General features: G+C 44.4%; 1 protein-coding gene across 1 annotated transcript in view; it reads right to left on the bottom strand.

Annotated features, from left to right (window-relative positions):
• LOC120850662 overlaps positions 1–12473 on the bottom strand; it is a 173880-nt gene that overhangs the window by 61545 nt on the left and 99862 nt on the right. The window contains exon 2 of the mRNA XM_040223261.3: positions 6029–6163. Within this exon, the coding sequence (XP_040079195.1) occupies positions 6029–6114 (86 nt within the window). The 5' untranslated portion in view covers positions 6115–6163. The remainder of the gene's footprint in view (positions 1–6028; positions 6164–12473) is intronic.

Genomic DNA, 12473 nt, shown 5'->3' with positions numbered 1-12473 from the left:
TTGACACACACAAAGACATTTGTATGGGGCAGATGTCTCGTCTCGCCAGGTGGCCAAGTTTGCGAGTTCCAGTCGTCTATTATTAAACTTTGACACGTCGCCAATCGTATTAAAAAATAAAAGCGTGTGCAAGGAAAACAAAACAATTGAAAAAACAAACAAACAAGAGGCGTAGGGTTGACCCGGGGAAAGGAATACCACTGGACATTCAAGACGTCGAAAACTCCAGAGATGTTGCTTTATATCTCTACAAGGTATATACCTACAGTAGCGGCTATAAGTAAAACATCGTAATCGCCCAGCTGCGGGCATCGAAACGTTTATTATAGATAGCCTGTAGTTTAAAACTTCAGCGCAGCGGCTGAGCCAAGACTCTAACACAAAGCTTGAAATCGGGGATGGAGTCTCGAAACATTAATGTTAAGTGCTCCGCATGATGCCTACGGAGTGCATACCTAGAGGTCATGCATATACAATGACGGTGCATTCGGCACACCGCTACTGGGAGGACATTCAACCGTCTCTTTCCTATCGGCTAAGTTGAGAACTATACCCATGGGTACAGCAACAACAGCATACAATATTTGCTTGGATTTCTGACGCAGCGATCGGCTAACGTAGAGTAACTGGATTTTATAAAAAAGTAACGCCAAGCTCCCGGTATTGTCGCCATTTTGGTTCATGAAATGAGCAGTTTCTTTTTTAGTTCTCTATTCATGGTGAGCCAATATAAATTCGCTGGTGACGAAGAGTTTTATAGAAACCTTTCTTGGATAATGAGATTCTGTTATCCACACCACCGGCGAAAAAATCGCGGATCTTAGCACCGACACAACAAGCAGCGTTGGTGCTTGGCGTCACTGAAGAATAAAATTTGTCTTAATAGACGGAAGAACCACAATACCATTGTAAGAGATCCGTGAAGATACTTATGATTGATAAGCTGATTGAATACGGAGTGCCAAAGACACTTCCATTGGTGAGGAACGCTTTCATTACGATGAGGCTTCATAGCGATCTTGTCGCGACTGTTTCAGAATGACCGTTTTGAAACTCCGAAGATTTGAATGGACCGAAATGGCGATTTTCATGGCAACTGGGACCGGGAACGAAAGAATATTTATTTAAATGGGTATTCGTCTACAACAAAACCAATTGATTAACTGTCTCTGATGTGCCGCAAGGAAGCATTTTTGGAGCCTTTGATTTTTAGGATTTATAATAATGATATAGTTAAAATTGATTCGACCTAAATTCTGAAATATGCAAATGACACGAGCCTTTTTTTCAGCTAAAACTCACGATGATCTAATTAATTACGCAAACGCGACATTAACAGTCTGCAGAAGTGGACTTCAGACAATGGGATCCAAACCAATACTGGCAAACCAGGCAATCCTCATTTGGCTCAAGAATAAAAAAAAAGTTTTTACTATACAAAGAGCCTCGTCTTAAACCTAAGCATTATGGAGAAAGCAGAGAATTTCAGAACTCTATGTGCTTTTTTTAATCAGTGCATGTCACGTAAACTATTTACTCACTAGAATGTCCAGGGCCGTTGGACTCGTCTTTGGGAACAGTCATATTTTACCTAAAAGCTACTTGTATATCAAGCCCTGTTCATTTCGCACGTAAATTACTGCCACCTGGTATGGGGCACATTCATCTGTTCAACTTTAGAAAAAAAAAACGCTTATTGCAAAATAAATTTGCTCGCCTCATTAAGACCGCGTCATGTACTTCCAGTACCAAAGGCCTATTTACAAAATATAATTTAATGCATGTTTTTAATATACACAAATATAAATTCATGGTCTCGTTTAAGTAAGAAAAAAATAGAAATGAGAATGCCCTAGCGAATATTTTTGAGCGAAAAGTTATTGTTCTAACCTATCCAACTCGGTCGGCGGAATTTTGGACTGTGCCGTTTTCTCGTAATAGTTATTTTATGGAATCACTAAATTACACACTCCCCGCTTCACGTTATACGCCCATAGACTGCAATATCGATATAATATCTTTTAGAGGGCATGATTTTATAGAATTCAAATTAAGTTAATTTGTTGTATTTTGTTGTAATCTGTATTTTGATACCTTTTAGGCTGTTGCTAGTTTCTGTTTTTTTTTTTTTTTTGCATTCAAAACGGTAAGAAAGCAAGGGACTTCAATCCGTTTGAGAGAGTTTTCTCTCTATTTCTGTCATTTATGTATTTCGAATGGAAAATATATTTTATTGTTCTTCTTGCGAAGTTCGGTTGTCTGTCTGTCTGACTAGCAGTCAGGTAAGGCAATGGCGGTACTTCTCCAGTATTTGTGACTTTAGGTTCACGTAGACGAACACTCAGTCAGTGTTTCGGCGGTGCTCGTGGTCAATCAGTGACACCCAAGCCAAGCGGTGACGAAGCGCTCGTGCTCAAACTGTGCCATGCGCTCTATAGACGCTTTGCAGCAGCTGTGCATGGACGCCGACATAACTGACCTTCAGTTTTTGTTTCCTCTTATTTCGTTTATTTCACTTCATCATTACCATTGCAGGCCAGTTTTTTGCCATATTAGACTCAACTGTGTCCTTTTCTAAAGCATCGGCCTTTGTAGAGGATCGTCAACTACCGTTTCAGTTGCTCGGCATCTCGGTAATACAAGAGAAGGTCAGTAATGGCGGCTGTAATTTTGCGCGTGTGTAAAGCGTCTATAGAGGAAGATATTGATAAGGATCCAGTTCAACCCCACCCTCTGCGTGATGAACACGCTGAACAAGAGCTTCCCTTCCCCTCTATGGTTCGCTCTCCGGGCCAATACTTCGTCTCACTTTAGTCCGGACTACAGCCAAGAGGACGATACTCCAGGTCTAATCACGAGCCGGTAAGGAACCACGCCACGCGGTACATTGATTCGACGTACCCGTCAGTGCCTTTCGCGAAGCAGCGATATGCACACCGCCTCAATGTATGCGACGTGGTGTTAACCAACACTTGATTCGACCCAAGTCAGTGACAGGTTAAGAGTAAGATGGAAGCTCCTTCCACCTGTTTCGACTTTTGCAGCGCGAACGCTGTATAAGATGCCGCCTCCTCTCCGGTGTTCGCTCTGATAAGTTGGAAAGAGATGGGAGGAGCCTCCACTTCACTCTTAACTTGTCGCCGACTATAGTGGCCCGAAGCTTTGGCTATGCCATTTGTCGATCCATCCGTTGTCGGAAGGTTTCCCATTTACCCCTGCCCACCAATGACCACATCGACTCCTGCGTTCCCAAAACGTCATCCGAATAGAACCGCCTTCCCGCGTCTTTAGTGTCTGTACCATCAGTCGATTTTCGTAGATTTGCAATAACCAGTCACTTTTGTTACTACTCGACCGTTCATGGTTTTGTGCATTCCTGTACTAGACGCGTTCATATTCTATTAATTTGCTTTTGTTTCTGCCCTCCCCTTTGCGATGCCTCCGGGCACTGAGGGTTTCGAAATAAATAAAATAAAATAAATAAATAGCCCATCTTAGGTTGAGACAAAGGATAGAATCGGTCACGTTTTGGTCCAGGGCCCGTTTGCTCGAAGCTGGTTAACTAACTGCGGTTAACCGGATTTCCCTACGAGGGGGAATTTTGGGTCATGTGACTGGCAGAGTGAGTACGGCGGGGAAACATGGCGGTGCCCCGGTGAGTGAGCGCCGCTCGCTTTGGAACTAATACGTCGTAGTAGGTGCAGTAGTGGGCGAGTGAGTCAGCAATGAATGGTGCATGAGGTTTTCGCGTTGCTTTACCTCACTTAAAACGCAAAGCATGAGCAATGACCTCGCCGCATTTTTTAGATAGACTTTCGACTCTGGCCATTCCTAAGCCTAAATGAATGCGGTAGTTGTCGGCATGGCAACGTCTTTGGAAAGTGGATTGCCTTGACCCAATCGGCCGGGCATTGATAGCACACAAAAGCAGAGAGCGTTCCCTTAGACCTTTTGATAGATTTAAAAAGCACCAACGTGCATGCTACGAGTGTAGTTACACGCGCTGCACCTGCTAGCGTCTGCAGTAATAACTGTTCTGAAGCAAAACGCCTAAAACAAATTTTGCCGTGCACGCGCGTTCGTCAAAGATTTATTATGATGGTTTACTTCAAATCTTTTATAAGTGGAAGGCCAGCGCGCGCGGATCGTAGAATTACACTTCCAGCGTTCTTCTCGATGTTCGGGTAATTTACTACTAGGTCAATTTTTAGTGGAGCCGAGTTACAGGTTTTTCAATTTATGACGGTGTTATATACGGTTCCTACATGCTGGCCAACCATGCTGCCAGTGTACCGCACGCCTTTCACTGCTCACTTCTTTCTCATTGTTTCTAGGACTCAACTTCGTCGTCCTCTTTCGAACTTGCAAGGAAATTTTAACGAGGCTTTTCTTCACTTCATACAGCCAAATATTTAGAAAATTTCCAAACATGGTTTAATTTAGTTTTACCTTGCCGATTATTTGTACCACGAGCAATAAAAATTGTTTCTGAAGCTCAAATGTAGGCCGCGCTGCTTCGCGAAAACCAGGCAGCGCGCATTTTTTGGGTCCCCCTATTTCGGGAACCTTTCCACGAAGCCACGTATATTCGCTACAGCCAGTAGGTGACACCAGCTACCACCCCATAATAAAACACGGAGTTATCGCTCATCCAGCCCTCGTCAAACTTTCTAGGTACTTGTAGGTACCTAGTAAGGAAGGGTTTAACCGCGGTTAAAGTTAACCGGCTTCGAGCAAACGAGCCCAGTAAGCGTTTCATGCAGAGTCTTATGTATCCTGTTTTGAAGGAACTCATGAACACAGAAGAAAATATACGAGTTCTTCCAAGACGTCTAGCGGAACAAGATATATCGTCTTGTTATTTAAAGGTGTATTTTCTACGTCCTGCAGATAAATGGCGCGCGAAAAGATGTCAATAAAAGCTGAGGAAAAAAAGCTTTTATGTTTTGTTTTGTAAAGTCATTCACTACAGGAAACTAAGATAAAGCTCATCTCTAGAAGATATAAATGTTGTAGAATGTCTTTTCGCACTAAGGAAAGAAGTATTCGGTAGGCGAGTAGCGCAAGGAGTCTCTGCTCGATCATGCTGACGCCAAATATTTGAAACATCCGTGGCGTTTCTTTTTTAATGTTTGGTGGCAACCTTTTGTCAGTTCTTGAAAGGGAACTTTGCCTAACGCACTCGATTCACGATTCGATATTGTAAACATTTATGAAACACATCGCAAAGTACATCTTACTTCACTATATGCGCAATGGTAGTGTGGTGGTGCAACCGACAGTCATAGCGGCGGTCGCGTTCCTCTCCACCAACACGTCTGCCCGACGCCGTTCTCGGAAGACCCCGCGCAGCGGGTGCCGATACCCGACCTGCCGTTTGGACCCACCATTCTCCCTTTGGTCAACCGAGCGATGCGCCGTGAGGAGGTGTCGGGAGAGGAGGACGCACAGAAGACCACGCACAAGCCTACACTAGGAAGCGTCTTGGGACCAGTGGCAGGGACAGACGCCGACATCGCGTCTTCATCTATACTCTGACATGTAACTTCTGCGTAATAAATTATTTATTTTAGTAGAACATATGCCACTTCTTTGGGAACTTCTGCAGTAGCAAACCTCAGCGAGGAGATCCGGAGTTCGACTCACGGCACCGTCAACGATTTCGTCTTTCGGCGACTTTCTAGCATGTATCCCATCCTATCAGTAGTCCTCATTTATCTGCATATTCGAGTATATATATATATATATATAAACAAAATACTTTCATTATGTGGACCTTATTTGCCGGACTGATTGTGAGAGCGGAGGGCACCGCTAGAAGAAACAACACTATATTATAGTTTAGATATTTAAAGTAGGCTAAAATATACGTTAAGCACAGCACTTTGACTCGTCCAAGTAAAAAATCAGCACAATTTTAGTTAATTTAGTAATAACTAAGGTAGCGCCATGTAATTCCTGCCTTGGCGTTTATATAGGGTAATGGGAGTGCAGACAAGTCCTTGAATAAGTCTTGGAAGGTTCTGACCTGCAGTCGAGTTCTGCGTGAAGCTGGTGGACGAGGGCAGCAAAGAAGAGGACTCCCACCAGCGCCTGGATACAGGTCCGCTTCATGACCCCGGGTTCTTGGGTTTCTCCACCGCACAGCTGCTTCCGTCTCAACCTGCGTCAAGACAGAGGGCGGAACTTCAACAAGGGAAATTCTTTTCAGTTTTTTTGAACTACAAAGACACGAGCGGACGAGAACTGTAACTGAGGGCGTTTACTGTGCTCATTTTTTGTTATACTTGCGTCGGTGAACGCATTTGAAAGCGCCTCAATGAATATAAAGATTACGATAGTCTACCAACACGGGCAAGAGCGGCAACGCCCGTCGAAAACGCTTCAGATGGCCGCGAAAGTTAAACTTGTGGTATGGGACCTCGGACACTATTCAAATACATTATAAAAAGATTTATTTGAGTTCACTCTCACGCCATACACGAAAAAAAGGCAGTCACAGAAAACTATAGAGGGATCCCAGAGAATGACGAAACCCAGAATACAACAACCCCCCGCTCCCTTCACATACACACATATAAACAAGTAAAAAAGAAAGAAAAAGAAAGCGATACGCACAGCGACAATGAGTACATTTTTGTCTTACTTAGCTGTAGCTGCAGTTCATACATCGTAATTTTCATGGCTAATCGTACTCCAAACTTCGGCATTCGCTGTGATCCTTTTATTGTTTTCTGTGACTGGTTGTCTTTATTCCTTCTGGAAAGTGAACTAACATACGTTTTCTACAAAGTGAAGGCATGCAAATAACTTTAAGTAAAAGTAAAAAAAAAAAAAATCTAACGAACAAAAAAATCTACAGTTCTAAGATTCCCCTAACAGGAACTTAGCCCCAGCGCAACTGCAGCTTGAACGAACAAACGGCGCCGGTTCCCGAGAGGATGTTTCGTCGTCCCAGCGCGCCTCTGCAAGGAGACCCAAACGGCGAGTAATTGCAAGCCTCCGTCCCTGACCGTTGGCCTGTGTAATTGAAAGACGGCGACCGACCAGGGTTGCAGCCGTAGTCTAGGCTTTCTTCGCCGTCCGCAAACTAGCCTGCGTCGGAGGCGACGCGAAGGCCGGCTGGTTGTAATTGTAGCATTCTACATGCAGCAGGTGGGAAACCTTCTCTGTACATGGCCTGCAGTGACGCTACATCAGCTGCCGTTAGGGTCGCCTCGCAGCTGAGCACGTACCGTACCTTGTGCTGGAAGAATTTCAGTTTTTTTCTTCAAGAACAGCTATAAATGACCACGAGCATACACCAGTGACTTCACGTGCAAGCCATGCATACATGGCTTACAGTGAAGTCACATCAGCTGCCATTGTGATGCCTTGCTTGTTGAGCGCGCACCTTCTGCAGCACGCATTTTGCTTTATCGAACTGGTTTTACTCGGCCAAAACAAGTTCCCTTCAGCGACTATAGTCTATTCGCGTCTCCAGATTGCTGCTTGACCCCCCGCGGCGGAAAGAGGAAGCGCTCTAGTGAGGATCACCGGCTTTCCTGCTCAGGGGACGGCGGAACTGCTCACGATTATGGCTCGCAAAATGCCATTTTTTAACGCAAACAACACTCTTCACTACCCCAATGTAGTGCTGCAGTCGGCATGTGATTGTACCTTACTAGAGAGTTTTAGTACTGCGTATAGAAGCAGACACAAACGCTTTGCGTTTGATTTAGAGTAGCGTGCTCAGCATGCGCGTCGTTACCATGCGACAACCCAAGACCGCGCACGAGCAGTGGGAAACACGCAACGCTAACACAAACACACAATGCTTGCGTTCGCTCGCATACGCAATACTCAAACTCACTGCTGTTTCACCGGTTTTTCTAACGCCAATGTTACGTGCTGCAGTGAGCAGACATGAAAGCGGGTAGACGTTCCTTCGAAGCTGAAATTCTCAAAACAACGGCGCGTAAAATTGAAAAAAAAAGTCTTCAAAAATTTTGTAATAAAAAGAAATTTCGTGTGTGTGTGTGTACGTGTGTGTTTGTGTATGGGAGGGGGGTTGGGGGGCTTTTGGTGAGGAGGGATTGGCGGCGATTTTGGAAGTTTTGGCGCTTGTCAAAAGTAGCGATTTTGATAGCACCACATGATTTACCCAAAATCAATATAATTTTACAAGGATTTCTGAGATTAGCTAGCATGTTTTTATTGATTTTAGACTATTGTAGTATATAACTTGGTTGGGGCGAGGGCTTCACGGACCCTAAAAAATGACTTCGCGGACCCCAGAGTTCCGCGGAACCCCTCTTGAGAACCACAACATGATCAAAAGTAAGGCTCAGAAGTTTAGCTACATCCCCAAATTTCTTATTTCAGATTTTCCGACAACCTGCCCGCTGTGTAGGGCGTTACATACAAGAGTGAGGTCGTAAAATGTTTTTATTTCTTTCAAATACGTATAAATATACCCGCCAATTTAATGACGCGATTGAAATAGTGTCCTTTCAGCTTGCTGGCTAAAGTTATTCTACCTCCACAGTCTACATTGTTCCTTCCTCAGAAGGCCAACATTGAATATTACTTTTGTAGGGTATTCTTGTATGGATTCTATTCTATACGTTCATAGGCATATCTTAGAGAAATTGGTCAGTCTCCAGCATACTTGTACCTAGGAGCTTTATTTTGACACATTCATTTACGGGATTCATTAAGAAACCTCAAAATTGTGCAACAACTCTAGTAAACTCTTTGTCTACAGAGGAGACGCAAGACGCCCAATGAAGCTCACTATAACTTCCCGCTGTCTAAACAAACATACAATAGTATTACTTACACTTTAGCATTGCTTTCTTTATTCATAAACCAACCTCCATTTTAGGACGTTCTAAGACACACCTTAATGCCTTGCTCTCATCAGGTAGAGAGGCAACGCGTAATGCGAAACGAAATTAAATAATCGAAAGGCTATTTTCACCCTCGCGTGGTAGCAGCCAACTAAAGAACTGATCGGCATCGGTGACGCAACTCTTTCTGCGCAACTCGAGAAAGAAAAAGGCGAAAACTACTTTCCCGGCTAGCCAACCAGAGCGACGGTACGAGGCACGTGGCCGCTCTTCGCACGAGCACCATTCGCAAGACGCCGACAGCACGCTGTCACGTGCTCTATCGCTCCGACAGTCGGATTGGATCTCCGGAACCGCAACTGTATTACATTTCCAAGTTATGACATAATATAGAGTCCAGTGTGGCGTGCCTGGTTGGCGTTACCGGTTCGACAGCGAGTGAGGCAATTTTTGCAGCGGGAACGGAAACCGACTGGCGGCTGAGGTGTCAACACGTCACCGACCGCACACACACATACTCTCAGCACTGGCGCGGAAGGCCCGGGCGCCGATCAAACAGCGATCAGGCAAAATTACGGCCGGTGGCGAGGTCTAGAAAGCCGCTTACATTTCCTCCCCCCTCTTCCGCTCGTATAGCTCGGTGTGTTCTGCCCACTCTCACTGCCGGCCGACGTGTCGCATTAAATAAATAGAAGGCCGGACGCTATTGATCCCCTCGGTTGTGGCGGTGTCGACAACGGGCAACCCAAAAGGGCTATGCTGTTCTCCCCGATAAGTTTCGAGGGCTGTTCAGATAACGGCGTGGTTCTTTTGTGCTAGGCTCAAAATAGGTGTTTGAGCAATCGACGGACCCGCGCGCAACCTGTTAGAGGCAGGCAGGCGCGCGCCAATAACGGGCTGACGTTTTACAGGTGAGGTCCGTTGAACTGTTAAATAAATCGGGCGATCTTGCTTTAATACTTTTGATAGAGAGAGCAAGCCGAAAAACTTAAAGCGCCGGAGAAGAGTAGAGGAATTTTTGCGAGTGACGATGTTCAAAATACAATTAGGTATAAAAACAAAATCCGGTCAAATGAAATTTGGGGGGCTTTACGTGCCAAACCAACGACGGGCATCTGGCACGCCCAAGCGGAGGACTGAGGATTCGTTTGGACCACCTCGGAATCCTTTGATGTCGAACCGAAATCTCGGTGCCACGGCGACTTCATAAAATGCGGTGCGCAGAATGAAAATTATATCTCTTCCGCAAAAAAGGGAACTTGCAAACCTTTTTCCGAGGGCAGAGTTCAAAGGTGGTCAAAACCAAGAAAGACTCCCGCTAATAGAAATTCCCAGGTGATTTGAAGCAACTTAGGTGGAACAATCAGGCGTGTTATAAAAATAAGGCTTATTTTGATGTGTTCACGAACAGTACCATGAATAGTGACACACTCTCATAGGAATCGAAAAAAAAAACATGTGCGCAGTAGAAAATAAAAGAGACGAGTAAAGTCATAATGATGCACACAAAAGTGGCTCGATTGATCGTCGAAAAATGTTCATGTTACGTACAAAAAATATCTATTACATATTGGTCTAGCTTGTTATATTCGAGCCTGGCGACGTATGGTACAAAACTAATAAATAAAAAGGACCAGGAGAGCAACTGACCCTAAAGAAAGCACGATTATTTAATAAAATCTGAAGACAAGCGTTGATGTTGTTAAACTACACAAGGCACGTTGACTGGAGTAAGGAACCGAGTAAAGATACGAATCCTCTGTTGCGAATAAAACAGTAGAAGATATTTCCAGTGCGCATACGACTGAACGACGGGATCTAAGACAGGCCGCCAGTATGTTACAAAAACTCATACTGTTCTTGAACAAAACGTGAAGTTTGTCCCTCTAGAAGTCGTGTTCACACTTCGTCAACGCCTCACCGAGGAACAAGCTCGCGTATGGTTTCCGAAATTAAAATTTACATTTTTGTTTAAAGGCGGAATACATACACACTTAAAATGACTTTGCGCTCACTTTTCAACACACAAAAGCAGTCAGTCGCAGCGAACAGTATGCTCGTTCAATGTACCTGCACCTCGTGGACCGGTGCACAAAAGTGTAGTGCGATGTAGTTCCTGTCGCATCCCAATACGCACACGGCAAATACACCTCTCTACACTTTACTGCACCCGTGTAAGAGGTGTAGCTCAATCAAACGAGCCTAGGACAGAGATCCCAGCTGATGACGAAGCTCACAATATGACTGGACCCAGGAAATGCGACGTGTGCAGGAAGACGGACCATGGCGCTTTACCTGCTCGCTGTTCCTGCATACAAATCCTTTCTTTCAGATTTAATCGTACACTGAGCTTCGTGATTCGCAGAACTCTTTCCATTGTTTACCGTGATCGACTGTCTCCGCGTTATGCGGAAAAATGAATTCAAAGGCCTTTTTTATTTGTATACGTAAGCCTAGAACACTAACAAAGACAAACAAACATACATTAACCAAATGACTTAAAACTCGCATATATACCAAACAAATCTGAGAAACGTTTTTTTTTTTTCTGTAGCAATGTTCGTTACAAGTAAAAAAAAAGTTGAAAAAAAAAAGAAGAAAATTCGATCTTTACGACACGCCGTCTCCGCGACAGTCATAAAGAGTGCGGATGGACAGAGCCTCGCTGTAATCACTCAAGTGGAAACACGCTTTTTCGAGGCGTCCAAGGCCACGTGGAACAGAGTGTGGGATCCCGCAGTGAAGTGCTCTGTAAAAGTCAGCTGTTACATTAGCCCGTTAGATCGTGGGGCGAATTGACGAGGGAAGAGATTCACCACTCGAAGGACGCGGCGTCGGGAAGAGCAGCTAGCCGTTAGCGACGTGCACGACCGAGGGCGTCACTGCGGTCGGTTATCCGGGATTGGCCAAATAATTCTATAGGTAATATAAATATTAATACACAGTCGATTATAATGGGAGAACCAAGCAACAAACCTGTATGTTGTATAGCTTGCTCCGGGGCCCATATAGGGTCAGCAGGAAAGGAGGTGTATTCATGAAGGGAAAAGTAAAATTCACACTAGAACAACCTAAAAAAAAAAGTATAACAAACAACGCTAAGAAACTTATACCAAAACCAGGACCTTCTTCGACCATCTTATAGCCTAGTTACACTAGCGCTTTTAACTGTCCTTAAGCTAACGATTGTTAGCATCTCCCAACGGTCACTGAGCTCAACTGAGTTGTCCGGTGCTACATGGTATATCGACCTAATAAACCCAGTTGAGATGCGCGTCAAGGGACACAGCTGAAATAGAAACGAAACCAAAACCGATGTGACATTCTATTTTTTTAAAAAGTGTTGAAAATGAATTATACACACATTTTTTATTCAACGTAAAGGTTTGAAACAAAATAAAAAGAACTTATTTTGCTTTTAGAGTAAAGAAACGATAATCAGAGCGTTACGCTCCATTTATAGCGAGACATGATGAAAGTCTTTTCGGCGCCGACATCCCCACGGCCGCCCTCACCGAGAATCGGCTTCCGCGACGTGCCGTGATCGTTCTAGCGGCCGATCTGGCCCCGAATGGTACCTTTTCCGAAAATATTTCCTCGTAGAACACTTTCTATATACCCCCAATCTTCTGCAATAGTAAG

Source organism: Ixodes scapularis, unplaced genomic scaffold (assembly GCF_016920785.2).
Source record: "Ixodes scapularis isolate PalLabHiFi unplaced genomic scaffold, ASM1692078v2 PGA_scaffold7__128_contigs__length_106722199, whole genome shotgun sequence".
NCBI classification, from domain to species: Eukaryota; Metazoa; Arthropoda; class Arachnida; order Ixodida; family Ixodidae; genus Ixodes; species Ixodes scapularis.
The sequence above is the reverse complement of the archived record's forward strand: the minus strand, read 5'-3'. Positions and strand labels throughout refer to the sequence as shown.